The 16,012-nt window shown below is 42.6% G+C and overlaps 1 protein-coding gene across 1 annotated transcript in view; it reads right to left on the reverse strand.

Moving 5' to 3' along the window:
- Window positions 1-16,012, reverse strand: part of LOC117357615 (cysteine-rich venom protein ablomin-like) — a 121,315-nt gene that overhangs the window by 78,664 nt on the left and 26,639 nt on the right. Inside the window, exons 2-4 of the mRNA XM_033938453.1 lie at window positions 15,012-15,073; window positions 4,915-5,034; window positions 2,122-2,212 (exon numbers count right to left, since the gene is read on the reverse strand). Coding sequence (XP_033794344.1) covers window positions 2,122-2,212; window positions 4,915-5,034; window positions 15,012-15,071 — 271 coding nt within the window. The 5' untranslated portion in view covers window positions 15,072-15,073. The remainder of the gene's footprint in view (window positions 1-2,121; window positions 2,213-4,914; window positions 5,035-15,011; window positions 15,074-16,012) is intronic.

Consider the following 16,012-nt stretch of genomic DNA (forward strand, 5'->3'; position numbering starts at 1 on the left):
CCGCATCTTCAAAAAGATATAAAAAGGATGTAGATAGTCCAGAGGAAAGCTACTAAAATGGTGTGTGGTCTTCCTCATATGGTGTATGGGGACAGACTTAAAGATCTCTACTTTGGAGGAAAGGTGAGAGAGTGGAGATATGATAAAGACGTTTAAATACCTAAGTGGCATAAATGCACATGAGTTGAGTTTCTTTAATTTGAAAGGAAGCTCTGGAATGGGAGTGCATAGGATAAAATTAAGACGTAATAGGCCAGGAGTAATCTAAGGAAATTTTTTTTTACAGAAAGGGTATGGAACAGTCTCCTGGAGAAGTGGTGGAGACAGAGACTGTGTCTGAATTCAAAAGGGCCTGGGATAGGCACGTGGGATCTCTTAGAGAGAGGAAGAGATAATGGTTACTGTGGATGGGCGGATAAGATGGGCCATTTGGCCTTTATGTTTCTGTTAAAATAAGATTGTTAAGCCCTCATTCAGTACGCCATTCAGTTTCTTTTGGAGCCTAAAATGTTGACCTGCACACAAATTGTTCATAGCATGCATACCAATGAGTTAAGGTGCACACAATCTATTTGCATGTTCACAGCAGTTCTGGAGCAAATGGCAGATAATGCATTTATATTTAAAAGCACAAACACGCACACCAGCCCTATAACTGCTGTAAATCCACATTCCTAGATATTAGCCAGAATGCACATATTTTATATGATTCTATAGTTCATGTGCATGTATACATGCTTCATTGAACTTCAACTATGTGCATGCCTATCATCAAAGTACGCTATCAAATCATGGTGCATACTTTTCTACTAGTTACTCATTAATAAGAGGTCATTTATGCACTTAAGTAACAACTTACACATGTAAATAGCTAGAATACCATTATTTACACCTGTTCCTGCCACCTAAAACTAGATAGTTCCTAACAGAATTACTGTAGCGGTGACAGAATTTGTCACCGTTCCCGTGGATAACAAGTTTCAAGTTTCAAGTTTATTAAGTCTTGATGAATCGCCTATATAATTTGCTAGGCGATGTACAATAAAAATGACATGTATTAATAAATGAAACAAGTACAATGTTAAAAATGACATAAAACAAATTTGTTGTGTAAACATATAACATACTTTACAAACTAATCAAAAACTAATCAAAAACCTAATTTCACAATAATGTGAGGGTAAAACATACAAGACATGTGAGGCTAAATAGGGAAATAGTTACAATTTTGATAGAAAAGAAGAAGAAACATAAAAGGGAAAAACAAAAGGTGGGTAAGAGGTGGCTGTTTTTAAAAAAAGAAAAAACCGAAAATGTATATAAGATTATCAATTTTTACTACTCATAATAACCATACGCATCTTTAAAAAGAAAAGTTTTTAGCATTTTTTTAAACTGAGTTAGGTCTTTTAGTTCTCTGATGTGTTGGGGTAAAAGATTCCATGATTGAGGGGCATTAACTGAGAACATGTCCTGTCTTCTGGTTCCTGTCATTTTTTAGTGTCTATCTCAGCCTCAGTCCTTCTACACCAGCATTCTTCAATGCAAGGCTTGAGGGTTAGTGGCTGTGCCCATTCATACTCTGATTCTTAAAGAATGATATGCAGTTATCCAGATAGTAAACCCCTAATTCTGTAAAAAGTGCTAAAACCTGCGCATGCAATTTTGGCTACGTACCCAGGCTGTGCATGTAATTTAACCAAATTAGTGCTGATAATTGGTATTTTAACAAGTGATTAGTGGCGCTAATTAGCATCAATTAAAAATGACATGCATAAATTTAGGCGTGGAATTTGTACTTAAATTTTACACACTAGTAAAAAAAAAATGGGGCACAGAAATGGTTGGATCATGGGCGCATTGGGGTGTTACTATAAGTTACATGCATTATTATAGAATGAGGGTATCCATGCATAAATTTAGGCACAGTTCCTGTAAGTGTAAGTATGGTTTATAGAATAGCTTATTTTTTGGCACTAATTTCTTAAGCATAATATATAGAATTCAATCCTAAATGTTACAGTCTAGATAAGTGCTTATGAATATTGATCTGTGGTTTTTATGTGGCCTTTTGGTCTACAAAACACTGCAGTAAGCAACAGCTCAGAATACTTTACTCACCATTTATCAGCCTATCGCTAGGTTGGCTGTGATCGCCTGTACAGGCTTCTGCCCAACGCTGTGCATTATCTGCAATTGTTGAATTCCATCTCTAAACAAAAAGTAATTATTATATGCCTTGTTATAACAAGAATCCAAAATGTTAAGAACATAAGTGTTGCCGTTCTGGGACAGACAGTTAAATCTTACTACACTTCCCAGTTTAGGACAAAAAAAGGTAAATGTGGGTACCTGAGTTAAAGAAATTGACCTTTAAGTAACATGTGGAACTGAGCAAGCTGATGGTAAGTGGGATGTAGCTCTTTACACATGAGTTTGTAACTCTGTGATATGAGCAGTGCAAGTAGCAGCTGAGAAATCCCTATTCAGAATACAATACTAGTTCTTATATTTACAAATCTCCATATACAGTATATTCTATGCAGATTACAATTTTTAAGAGATCCTCAATATGTGGAGGTGCACACTTAGGGCCAGATTTTGTAAACAGCACCTACATAGGGTTGCAGCTTAAAAAAAAACACAAAAAAACCCAGCATCGTCTGTGAGTCAATCACGTTTAAGCACTGTTAACAGAATCGTGGCTACAGTAAAATTTAGACGCTGGTAATGTAGGCCATGGTTTTAAAAGCCTGCATTACCGGTTCCTAAATCTGATGGAGGATTGTGTCTGTGTCTAAGGTCATCTCTGCCCCTAACCATACCTGCTTTGAATTTAGGCAATTCTGGTGCCTACTTTTTTAGCAAGCTTTTAATCGTTTTTTTAACGGTGTGGTCAACTGTCATGCTGATTAAAACCATTTAAAGCAATTGACCCCTCTTTTAGCAAGCTACACTCCTGGCTTCTTGTTAGTTATGTTCAGTCTGTGATATCCCCATAGTTTTGAGCTGAGTTTATTTTTATTTAATCCTCTTTACTATTATTTTATTGTAAACCATTTAGATATCTATGATAGACAGTATATCAAGTAGTAATAAATTTGAGCCACCCAATAGGAATAGAAGAGGTGACTTGGCATTTAGCTTGCACTGCTCAGCAGCGTAGCTTGATAAAAGAGGGGTAAGATAGGCAGCATCTTTTCTAAAATCCAGGCCTTAATTCTGTATTCAATATATTAATTAACAGCTTCAAACAAAAAAGTTATTTAAAGCTTTCCTAAACAAATAGTAAGACTATTTGTTTCAGCCAAAGTAGAAGATGGTTCCATATTTTTGCCCCTTCATGAGCAAATATAGCCCAGGCTGTATAGCAAATTTTTAATACACCTTAAACCAAATGTAGAGTTTAAAATTTATTAGAGGCAACCATTTTTTTAGTTGATGCATAATTCAGTTTATAGGTCTGTACAGTTCAAACAGAAATAAACAAACTCAAAACATGTAAACAATGTGCCAATCTGTGAGTATTCAATCCATATACAAATTTATAAACCGTACATGCAATTTTAAATCCAATCCTTGATCTAACTGGAAGCCAGTGCAATTTTACCAACAAAGGAGTGACTCCTTCATATTTCCTAATCAGAATATCAGCTTTGCTGCCTTACTTTGCAACAATTGCAATCTTTTATGTAGTCTATCAGTTATTCCACAATAAAGACAATTACAGTAATCCACATATGAAAGTCATATAGCTTCCATTGCACATCTAAAATTATAAAGAATTAATACAGTGTGAATCTCCTGCAGTTGTAGCAATTTATATAAAAAAAATAGTTCTTTGCTAAGGCATTCACTTGAAACTCAAAGGTAAGTCTAGAGTTCTATCGTACCCCTAAAATTCTCAACTTACTTTCTATCTTCGGTATTTACCCTGAGAATTGCCATCTATAACTGAATATGGCTAAAATTGAGCTCCTCATTTTCCCGCCTAAACCCAGCTCCCCGCTTCCCCCATTCTCTGTCTCTGTGGACAACACTCTCATCCTCCCTGTCTGCTTGCAATCTCAGGGTCATATTTGACTCCTCTCTCTCATTCTCTGCCCACATATAACATATTGCTAAAACCTGCCACTTCTTCCTCTATAATATCACTAAAATATGGGCTGCAGTAGAAATCTCTACAGTCGCTTAGTAAAAGAGGGCCTTTATACATTTCATATTCAGTATACTTGTATGGTTCACTTATATTTATTTATATTTTTAATGTGCATTATTGTAAAGGGAGTGCATTATATTTTGTTTTGTAGGCTGTTTAGCCTAAATGCGGTCTGTGTCTTATTAAAGTGTTTTACCAGCTTGAACTTTTGGTCATTTCTGCTCTGTGCTTTCATAGTATGGACAAAGCATGGGTAGCATGAGCAAATATGTAGGTGGTTTATTGAATTTTATAATTTATGTGGGTTCTTGCAAAATGTGGCTGTAGGATGGATATAAGTGATCATGTCTTAAAATTTATTTAAAAAACTTAGGGCTCCTTTTACTAAACCGCAGAAGAGCTTCTACCACCGGCTGGTGAGATAAATGCTCTGACGCGCTTTCAATTCCTAGGACCATCAGAGCATTTACCTCGCCGACTTGCATTATGAAGCTCTTCTGCAGTTTAGTAAAACCCGGCGTTATATTCTGCTTATACCTAAGTAGATTACAAAAAACCAAATATAAACATAAGATAAAAACACTAAAAAATAGTATAAAACACAAAGAAAGTATACAGTACACTTAGGTGCCTACTTTTCTGTATAAAATAGACTTGAAACAGATGCTTTATTCTGCCTTAAACTAGATGGTCAGTTTTAAAATCACTCTCAAAATATCCCATAACAGAATAAAAGATCATACTGGTGATCGTACCATTTTTTGCATGTTGCTAGCTGTTGGATTTACTTGTCTTCTTATAGAATTGTGTTCATTTACGATATCATTTTGATTATCAGTTGAATTGGTTAACACGGAGTTATACGTTACTGAATTCTGAAAAAAAAAGATGATTTATTTGTTTGAATTTTTTGTATGGATTTGTTACTTCAGTGATCTCCTAGGTAAATATTCCATATTTTGCAGGTAACATAGTAATACTATTGCAAAATTAATCCATAGTGACTCTAAAACCTCTGCTTTGTTCAAGTAGACTGAAGACTTGAACATTGATGCCAAAAGAATTGCCAGAATGGATTCTCTCTCCCACATGATTGGGTTAGAGACTCCGTTCTGTGAATTCAAATAACAGACAAGAAAAATCCATGTAAGAAACAAATATGCTTTATTGACAGAGCTCCCATGGTCTGGGAAGAGCAAGCCTTCATAATTTCAGTGCTGTTCAAAGAGAGAAAACAAGGCAAACAGATTTATACCCTATGTGACATCATTTGTAATAATTATCATGCTTTAGAATACAATGGCACAGTTTATCACATGACTTCCTTTCCAAAAATGCCTCATGTCAATGTTAACATTAAAAGTCCATTCTGTTAAGTTTTTAAACCCAGCAGGTGGCAGTGTTTCACTTTTCTTCCTAAATCACTTTTTATCTCTGATCTTTTCAAATATCAATCATGTCAGCAGTGGCGTACCAAGGGGGGGGCGGGGGGGTGTGGTCTGCCCCGGGTGCCAGCACTGAGGGGGTGCTCCCGGCCTTGCCGTTCAGTCTCCCCCCACCCCCGAAGGACCGCTCGCCCCACTGACCTTCCTGCACCACCTATGAAGCAGCCCGCAGCAGGATCGCGACGTCAGCGATCCCTGAGCTGCTTGGGCGCTGCTTCCTGTGCCGCGGTCCCGCCCCTCCTCTGACGTCAGAGGAGGGGCAGGACCGCGACGCAGGAAGCAGCGCCGAAGCAGCGCAGGGATCGGTGACGTTGCGATCCTGCTGCGGCTGCTTCATAGGTGGTGCGGGGAGGCCAGGGGGGCAAGCGGTCCTTCGGGGTGGGTCAGGGCATCAGGCCTCAGGGTGGGGTGGGCTGGCAGGCAGGCAGGCCTTCAAGGGGGGGGGCAGGCAGGCCTTCAAGGGGGGGACAGGCCTTCGGGGGGAGTGTGTGCAGACCTTCGAGGGGTGCAGGCCTTCAAGGGGGAGGGACAGGCCTTCAAGGGGGGGGCAGGCAGGCCTTCAAGGGTGGGACAGGCCTATAAGGGGATGGGACAGGCCTTCAAGGGGGGGACAGGCCTTCGGGGGGGTGCAGGCCTACAAGGGGGTGGGACAGGCCTACAAGGGGTGGGACAGGCCTTCAAAAGGGGGACAGGCCTTCGGGGGGGTGCAGGCCTTCGGGGGGTGCAGACCTACAAGGGGGGGGACAGGCCTACAAGGGGGGGCAGGCAGGCCTACAATGGGGTGGGACAGGCTTTCAAGGGGGGACAGGCCTTCGGGGGGGTGCAGGCCTTCGGGGGGGTGCAGACCTTCAAGGGGGTGCAGGCCTTCAAGGGGGGGACAGGCCTTCAAGGGGGGACAGGCAGGCAGGCCTTCAAGGGGGGGACAGGCCTACAAGGGGGGGCAGGCAGGTCTTCAAGGGTGGGACAGGCCTACAATGGGGTGGGACAGGCCTTCAAGGGGGGGACAGGCCTTCGGGGGGTGCAGGCCTTCATGGGGGGGACAGGCCTTCAAGGGGGGGACAGGCCTACAAGGGGGTGGGACAGGCCTACAAGGGGGTGGGACAGGCATACAAGGGGGGGACAGGCCTTCAAGGGGGGGACAGGCCTTCGGGGGGGTGCAGGCCTTCAAGGGGGGACAGGCAGGCAGGCCTTCAAGGGGGGGACAGGCCTACAAGGGGGAGTACAGGCCTTCAAGGAAGGGATAGGCCTATAAGGGGGTGGGACAGGCCTTCAAGGGGATGCAGGCCTTTAAGGGAGGGGACAGGCCTTCAAGGGGGGACAGGCAGGCAGGCCTTCAAGGGGGGAACAGGCCTACAAGGGGGGGCTGCAGGCCTTCAAGGGTGGGACAGGCCTACAAGGGGATGGGACAGGCCTTCAAGGTGGGGACAGGCCTTCGGGGGGGTGCAGGCCTTCATGGGGGGGACAGGCCTTCAAGGGAGGGGACAGGCCTTCGGGGGGGGTGCAGGCCTTGGGGGGGTGCAGACCTTCAAGGGGGTGCAGGCCTTCAAGGGGGGACAGGAAGGCAGGCCTTCAAGGGGGGGACAGGCCTTCAAGGGAGGGACAGACCTTCAAGGGGGGTGCAGGCCTTCAAGGGGGGACAAGCAGACCTTTAAGGGGGGACAGGCTTTTGGGGGGGACCCTGGTTTAGAAGTACACGGAGGGAAGTGGGTGTTCAAAGAGACGTGCATATGCCAAACTTTGGGGGGGGGAAGAAATAATGGGTCTGAAAATAGAGGAGAGGGAGAGAGATGATGGACCATGGGATTTAGGGAGGGAGGGAAGGAACAGAAAGGGAGAGAAATTGGACACAAGGGATGGTGTGGAGGAGGGATAGAAATACTGGATAGGAGGGTAATTGGGAAAAGAAAGGGAGACATGGTGGACTCTGGGGTGGTGGGGAAGGAGGGAAAGATGCCGGATGAAAGGGTAGTTAAGAAAAGGTGGATCTGTGGAGGGTGATGAAAAAAAGGAAAGATACCAGACTTCCTGGGGAGGGAAGGGAAATGGAAAGGGAGGACAGAGTTGGCAGATGGATGGTTAGCATGCAGAAAGAAGAAAGAAGGAGAACCTGGCAAGCAAGTTATCAGAAGAAAACCAGAGCCTTGGACCAAAAAGATTTGAAATATAACCAGACAACAAAAGGTAGAAAAATTAATTTTATTTTCTGTTTTGTGATTACAATATGTCAGATTTGAAATGTGTATCCTGCCAGAGCTGGTGTTGGACTGCAAACGTGAGCTAGGATTTAACAGAGAGAGGAAAAGTCCTTTTTGTTTCTTTATTTTATTTACACCACAGCGCCAGTGTGGTTAGGAGAAGCCAAAGGGGGTGAAAAAGCTATAAAACCCACCAGGAGTTTTGAAAAAAATCACCCAACTGGGCAGGAAAATCGAATTGAAAAACCAATTCAATAGGCTGAATCGAATCAAAATTTTTTTTCCTGAATCTGGCAGCATTAGTTTGCGCTACTGTCTTAGACTTTAGGACCTGGGATTGGGGAGAGATGATATCCTCAGTACTTTATAATGCAAATGAAACAAGGATTTGGTCAGACTTTTGAAGGGTCTGCAGAAAAAAATATTTTATAGGCCGGGGACATGAGACAGCAGGAAATGGGAACTTTTCTTCCTTCTATTTTTGTGAATGGAAAGGCTGAGGATGTCAGAGAGTTCAGTTAAAATATGTGCTTTATAAGAAAATATGATAATGTGTTTTATAAAGTTTATAGCATAGCTGTCCTTCCCAGTGAGGTGTTCCTAGTGGTGGTGGTGGCAGCGTGTCAATGTGTTAAGAGGAAGAGGTGGTCTGGGAAATTCTGCTGAGCAAACTCCGGGCCCATTTCCACCCCCCAGTTGTCCACTCCACTCAACTGTTTCACACACTGAGTGGGTCTTTGGGTATTGTTTTGGGATCTCTTCCAGTGGTTTATCAGTATCTCCTTGTGGTTGAAGGAAGGAAACTTTGTTAACCTTAGCATTGACCTACAGAATATGTTTGTAACAGCGCTGCTTTTGTGGCATTAGGCTATGTAATGCACTATGTATGAGGAGATTCACATTTCCTGCACAGCTAAGTCCATGTGAAGTTACCTTGTGCTGTATTTGACATCCAGCAAGGTCTCTGTTTGAAAGGAAAGATCTAAACTTAAAAATGAAGTGGCCAGAAGTTATGGTAAAAGCAGATAGTGTAGCTGGTTTTAAGAAAGATTTGGACAAATTCCTGGAGGAAAAGTCCATAATCTGTTATTAAGACATGGGGGAAGTATCTGCTTGCCCTGGATCGGTAGCATGGAATGTTGTTACTCTTTGGGTTTTGACCAGGTATTAGTGTCCTGGATTGGCTACCATGAGAATGGGCTACTGGGCATGGTGGACCATTGGTCTGACGCAGTTAGGCTATTCTTATGTTATGTTCTCATCTGTAGGGGCCTTTGTTTTCACTTTTTATTTTAATGTATTTTTTTTCTGGGAACTTATCAATGTTTTTTTATAATGGAAGAGAATGTGTGTGGGATGAGGGGGTAACTAATTTCTTCAGCTAAATAATTCAATCCACCTCAAACAGACATAGGAGAACTCACGCACCATTCACACACCCTCCAACCAAAAACGTCAAAAGAAAAAAAAATGTTCGATAACCTCCTAGCCATTCGAGCTGCAACACTCGACCCCTAACTCTACAACCAATTGACATCGACCACAGACTGCAAAACCTTCAAAAAGAAATAAAAACCCTTCTATTCAAAAAACACATAAAACCAAACTAACACAATCGAACTGTCCCAAGCATCATCTGCAACTACTCCATATGTACTTCTGATGTCATGACAATTCAGACATAATTTATGTTATGTTATGTTTAGAATATAAGAAAATTTTCACTGCCTGTTTCTATTCTGACCATTTATTCCGTTTCATGGTTATTACAAAAAATATATTTTTTACATGGGGGGGTGTCAAAAAATGATGGGCCCCGGGTGCCACATACCCTAGGTACGCCACTGCATGTCAGTAAAAAGCCCTACTATCTGCAGACACATCTTAACTTCTGTATGACTTTCAAATTAGTATTGTATTTTCTAATCTATAAGAAACAGATTCTTTGTAAAACATACAAATTTCCTCTGAGAACCTTATCCCCATGGATATATATGAAGAATGGTACATAAATCCATGGGCTCCTTTTACTAAGCTGAGATAGCTCTGTTAGCGCTGGCAGCATTTTAGCGCACGCTAAACCCGTGTTACGTGGCTACATCTAACGCCAGCTCAATGCTGGCGTTAGCGTCTAGCGTGCATGGCAATTCAGCGCATGCTAAGCATATTATAAAACCGCTATCGCAGCTTTGTAAAAGAAGCCCTATGTCTCTTAAGAGTCACAAAATCAACCTTCTGAACTTCCTAGCATTAGCTGAAATGTAGAATCAGCAATTTAGACAGGGAATGCCAATGAGTTTAATTGCTTTATTACAAGGCCTCAAGGCTGAGTTTCCAATGTAATGTGCAGGTACTGTATTTTAATTTATTCACATAATTTTGAGTCATTCACAATCTCAGTTTTCACATCATTGGTGACAACTATCACACCTGTAAATTCCAGAAATCTTCAACAGCTTTAATGTTGAGCGCATTTCCATAGTTTCTTACTCAGCACAGAGGAAATGTCACTGTAACTTGCATGATGGTGGTGTTACTTCTGCTGCAATATCTGCCACTAACATCAATGAGCAGTAATTATCTGTGCATTAAACATTCAACCCATTCCCCGCACATTATATGCCCTATTTCATGATTATCTTTAACAGCATTGTTTCCAAGTTTATTCGTTACTTGATATACCGTCTATCATCAAGTACCAAGACGGTTTACAATACAAAAAAATATTAATATATATATTTTTAAGTATATATATATCGTGTTTCCCTGAAAATAAGACAGTGTCATATTAATTTTAGGTTCAAAAAACACACTAGGGCTTATTTTCAGATATATCTTATTTTTTTTCATGTACAACAATCATCTCTCTCTTCCTCTCCTCTATCCCAATTCTTCCTCTTTCCTTTCTCCCCTCCCCCCATGTGCAGCATCATTCCTCTCCTCTTACCCATCCCCTTGTGCAGCAGAACCCCACTGACCCTCCCACTGTGAGACTGACATACCTCCGCTCCGAGGCCTCCTAAAGCAGCAGGGATGGGGGGGTTGCTGAATCGAGTCCGATTTTTTCAGCAAATCAGGCAACACTGTCAGGGATGGAGTCAGGGAGTATCGGGTACATTTTTTTGGAGGGGGGGGGGCGCTTCGGAGGTTGATCTTAACTAGGGTTTGTTTTTGGGATAGGAGCATCTTTAAAAATCATGCTAGGGCTTATTTTCGGGGAAACAGGGTATATATATATCAAGTTTATCAAGTTTATTCATGTATTTGATTAAACGCTTATCCTAAGATACTAAGCGTTGTACAATAATAATTGAAACATTTACAAGGGTACAAAAGACAGACAATTTTTTTAACGCACTTAACTATTAAAACCATGGAGATACAATAGGAAGAAGGGGAGAACTATAATATTTATCGAGAAAAGATACTTAAAAAGGAAGTACATTAGGGCGGGGAGGTTAAAAATAGCTGGACTTAAATCAAATAGTCAGTTAAAGGCGTCTCTAAAAAGAAAACATTTTAAACTACTTTTAAACTTCTATAAATTGTGTTCGGATCTTATATATATAGGAAGAGAATTCCAAATTATAGGGGCAGTCACTGAAAAGATTGAGATGCGGCGAGTACCTACTATCCTTAGGGATGGGACATTAAGAGTGTACTGAAAAGTGGATCTAAGAGCTCTGGGGGGGGGGTCATATGGAATTAGAAGTCTGTCAATGAATGCTGGGACGTGTGTTTGTATCATTTTAAAGGTTAAAAGGGCAATTTTATATGTTATCCTTTATGTGACTGATAGCCAATGAGCTTTTTGTTGTAATGGAGTAACGTGATCATATTTTTTGAACCAGATATGAGTTTGATAGCTGTGTTTTGGATTAATTGTAGACGTTTTATATCTTTTAAATTTATCCCTTTAAGTAGAGAATTACAATAATCCATTTTGGATATTACAAGGGAGTGGATTAGTACTGTAAGGGATTTGTCATCGAGAAGAGGGACCAATGATCTAATCATCCTTAATTTATAAAAACAGTTAACTAAAGCACTGATTTGCGGGCGAAATGTAAGTTTATTGTCAATTAGGACCCCTAATATTTTAATAGTAGTAGTTGGTTTGAGTGGAATATTATCAATTGAAATTGGAGAAGTTAAATGTAACCCTTCTTTACATGAAAATAACATGATATTAGTTTTAGTAATGCTTAATGAGAACATATTAGTAGTTAACCAATCATGAATAGTGGATAGCTTTTGATTAATGGAGGAAATATCATTTTGACTTACAGGGTCTATATTATGCAGAAGTTGAAGGTCATCCACTATAATAAAACTCTGTAGGTGGGGCTTGAGGCACCTGGGCCAATCAGGCACGTCCAACTTTCTTAAGGTACCGCGGGTGTCGGGGGTGGGGGTCACTGAGTGGAGGGTCCACGAGTTCGGGGTTTGGGGGGCCATCATGGGGGGGTATGATGGCAAGAGGGCCTGGGATCCTTCCTGCCTGTATCTTAGAGGGGGGGTGGGGTAGGGGGTTTCACTGGGGCAGGAGGGCTTGAGCTCCCTCCTGCCCTAATGTTGTCGGGGGGTTGCGGCTCTCCAAGGCAGGAGTGCTTGGGCTCCCTCCTTCCCTGATCATGGCCACTCGGATGGTCTCGGGACTCAAGGATCTCCCGTACGAGGAACGGTTGGAAAAGTTGCAGCTGTACTCACTCGAGGAGCGCAGAGAGAGGGGAGACATGATCGAGACGTTGAAATATCTCACGGGCCACGTCAAGACAGAGGAAGATATCTTCTTTTTCAAGGGTCCCACGGCAACAAGAGGGCATCCGTGGAAAATCAGAGGCGGGAAACTGCGAGGTGACACCAGGAAGTTCTTTTTTACTGAAAGGGTAGTTGATCGCTGGAATAGTCTTCCACTTCAGGTGATTGAGGCCAGCTGTGTGCCTGATTTTAAGGCCAAATGGGATCGACACGTGGGATCTATTCACAAGGTAAAGGTAGGGGAGGGTCATTAGGGTGGGCAGACTGGATGGGCCGCGGCCCTTATCTGCCGTCTATTTCTATGTTTCTATGTTTCTATGTCTATGTCGGGGGGGGGGGGTCGTGGCTTGCTGGGCCAGGAGAGCTTGGGCTCCCTGCTGCCCTGATCATGTTGGGAGGGGTGGGGAATTGCCGGGCAGGAGGGCCTGGGCTCCCTCTTGCACCGATCGTGTCGGGGGGGGGGGAGGTGGATCATGGCAGGAGAGATTGGCTATTTCTCCTGCCGTGATAACGATCCCAAGTGCTGCGGTTGACAGCACTTCGGGATCGTTATTGCAGCAAGGGAGATGAGCCATCTCCTGCCACGATGGTTGCGGTGGAGGGTGGGCAGGTTGCCGGAGCTGATGAGCACATCGCAGGAGCCACGATCAGCTCAGTGGCCCATTTTTCGACACTTATACCTGTTTTGACTTGATCTAGGTCAAAACATATAAGTGCCGCCATCCCATTCACCGCCCCATCACCATCACTGCCATCCCATTCACTGCCCCGTCACTGTCCCCGCAGCATCCATACAAGCCTCAGTACTGCAATATTTAGCTTATTCCTTCCTTATAAATCAAAGTTCTGGCTGCTGAACTGGAGAAAGAGATGTTCAGCTGGCAGGGCTTTGTTTATAAATTTTTATCAACACAACTAATATACTACTTTATCCTAAAGCAAAAAAGAAAAAGAAATTGAATTTTTTTTTTCTACCTTTGCTGTCTGCTTTCTGCTTTCCTCATCTTCTCATTCAATTCCTTCTATCCACTGTTTCTCTTCTCTCTGTGTCTTCCATTTGCTCTGTTACTGTGCCTCTCCCTTTTTTTCCCCCTCCAAATTGGTCTGGCACCAATCTTCTTCCCTCTGCTCCCCCCATAGTCTGGCATCTCTGTCTTCTTCCCTGCCAGCATCTTCTCCCCACTCTCTCTTCCCCATTTCTGTTCAGCGTCCTTCTCCCCATTCTGTCTTCCCCATGTCTTTTCAGCATCCTTCTCCCCACTCTCTCTTCCCCATTTCCCTTCAGTGTCTTCTCCCCATTCTCTCTTCCCCATTTCCCTGCAGCGTCTTCTCCCCACTCGCTGTTCCCCATTTCCCTTCAGCATCTTCTCTCCACTCTCTGTTCCACATTTCCCTTCAGCATCTTTTCCCCACTCTCTGTTCCCCATTTCTCTTTAGCGTCTTCTCCCACTCTGTCTTCCCTATTTCCCTATTTCCCTTCAGCGTCTTCTCCCACTCTGTCTTCCCTATTTCCCTTCAGCGTCCTTCTCCCCACTCTGTCTTCCCCATGTGCTTTCAGCGTCCTTCTCCTCACTCTGTTTTACCCATTTCCCTTCAGCGTCTTTTCCTCTCCACCCCACCTTTCCTCCCTTTCTCCCTCCCTGCCCCTTACCTTCGTGGTGCTTTTACCCCCCCTGCAGTGAGAACACCTCTTAGCCGCTTCCGCCATGCACTCGCGCCCACCCCCCAGGACAACAGATCTGGTCCGACAAATCTCTCTGCCCTTTACCTGTGGCCGGCGATGTCTAAACTGCTTTCTTACAGCAGCCAGAGCGTTGAAGTTGCATATGGCTGCCGGAAAGATCATCTCTGATGCAACTTCCGATTGCATCAGAGATGACCTTTACGGCAGCCACACGCAGCTTCGATGCTCCAGCTGCTGTAAGAAGGCAGTTTAGACATCGCGGCCACGAAGGTAAGGGGCAGGGAGGGAGTAGGTAGTGCTTTAAACTTGGCGGTGGCAGTAAGGAGGGTGGCAGTAAGGAGGAAGGTGACTGCGCGCGTTCCCTCCCTTAACTGCAGGGACAAGGCCTTTCACTGCTCCATGGGGAGGTGAAAGGCCTTGTCCCCGTAGCCACGGTGAACACAGGTTTTTCCTCACCGTTTTGGTGGGTTACCAGCGGCTACCCGCAGCTAGCCACGGGTAACAGCCACTGTGTCATTCTCTACTCCATAATCTATAAGACCCACATGCAAATTAAAATATCTTAAAATACTTAGCATTTTCTGATATACATAGAGCCAGCCAAACATTAATAAATAAACACCTACATTTTGTGTTCAAAGACCACCTTTCCAAGTTTTAGCTCAAGATGGTTTATAGCATTTTTTAGGTAAGAAGCAAGCAATCATTATGTTTTAAGAAGCATGTAAATAGTATATCTAATCATTTTAGTGATATTTGACACATACTTGCCCAGTTGTCTGATACACGATAGCTGCAGAACACACAGTAAATATCAACAGAGTCATCTCTGAAACAGAAAAGAAACACAAATTAAAATAAATAAATAAAAGATTAAAATGTAAGGGATTTTGTCTTCTATAAAAGACTCTTTCTGGAGATGCCCTGACTTACTCTCTTTCTCAATTAAAATTACATATTCCTGCTCAAGCTTTGAAATCTGAAACTTCTAAGAGGCCTCAATTACATGCTTCTCACAAAATCATTGTATTGAAATTTGAAATGTTTAAAATGTCACTGCCCAAGAAAAGGATCTAGGTGTCATCATTCAGGATACGTTGAAACCTTCAGCTCAATGTGTGGTGATAGCTAAAAAATCAAATGGAATGTTAGAAATTATCAAGAAAGGAATGGTAAACAAAGATCAAAATGTTATGATGCCCTTGTATCGTTCTATAGTATGGCTGTACCTCGAATACTGTGCTATTCTGGTAGCTGTATCTCAAAAAAGATATAGTGGAATTAGAAAACGTACAAAGAAGGGTGACAAAAATGATAAAAGGGTTGGGATGACTTCCCTATGATGAAAGGCTAAATCAGCTTGGGCTCTTCAGTTTGGAGAAAGGACAACTCGGGGGTAATGTGATAGAGGTTTATAAAATACTCAGTAGAATGGAAAAGGTAGATGTGAATCATATGTTTACTCTTAACAAAAATACTAGGTCTAGGGGGCATGCAATGAAACTACTACTACTACTATTTATTATTTCTATAGCGCTGGAAAGGTGTATACAATAGACAGTCCCTGCTCAGAAGAGCTTACAATCTAATTTAGACAGGACATTACAGGGTTGGGGAGATTATGGTAGAGAAAATGATACAGTGGGTATAGGTATCTGACAGCAGTGAGTGGGAGTTAAGAGTTGAAAGCAGTTTAAAATATACTTTTCAAAAAAAAAAAAAAAAAAAAAAAGTGGGCCTTTAGCTTAGATTTGAACACTGCCAGGGA

This window comes from Geotrypetes seraphini, chromosome 3, assembly GCF_902459505.1.
Source record: "Geotrypetes seraphini chromosome 3, aGeoSer1.1, whole genome shotgun sequence".
NCBI classification, from domain to species: domain Eukaryota; kingdom Metazoa; phylum Chordata; class Amphibia; order Gymnophiona; family Dermophiidae; genus Geotrypetes; species Geotrypetes seraphini.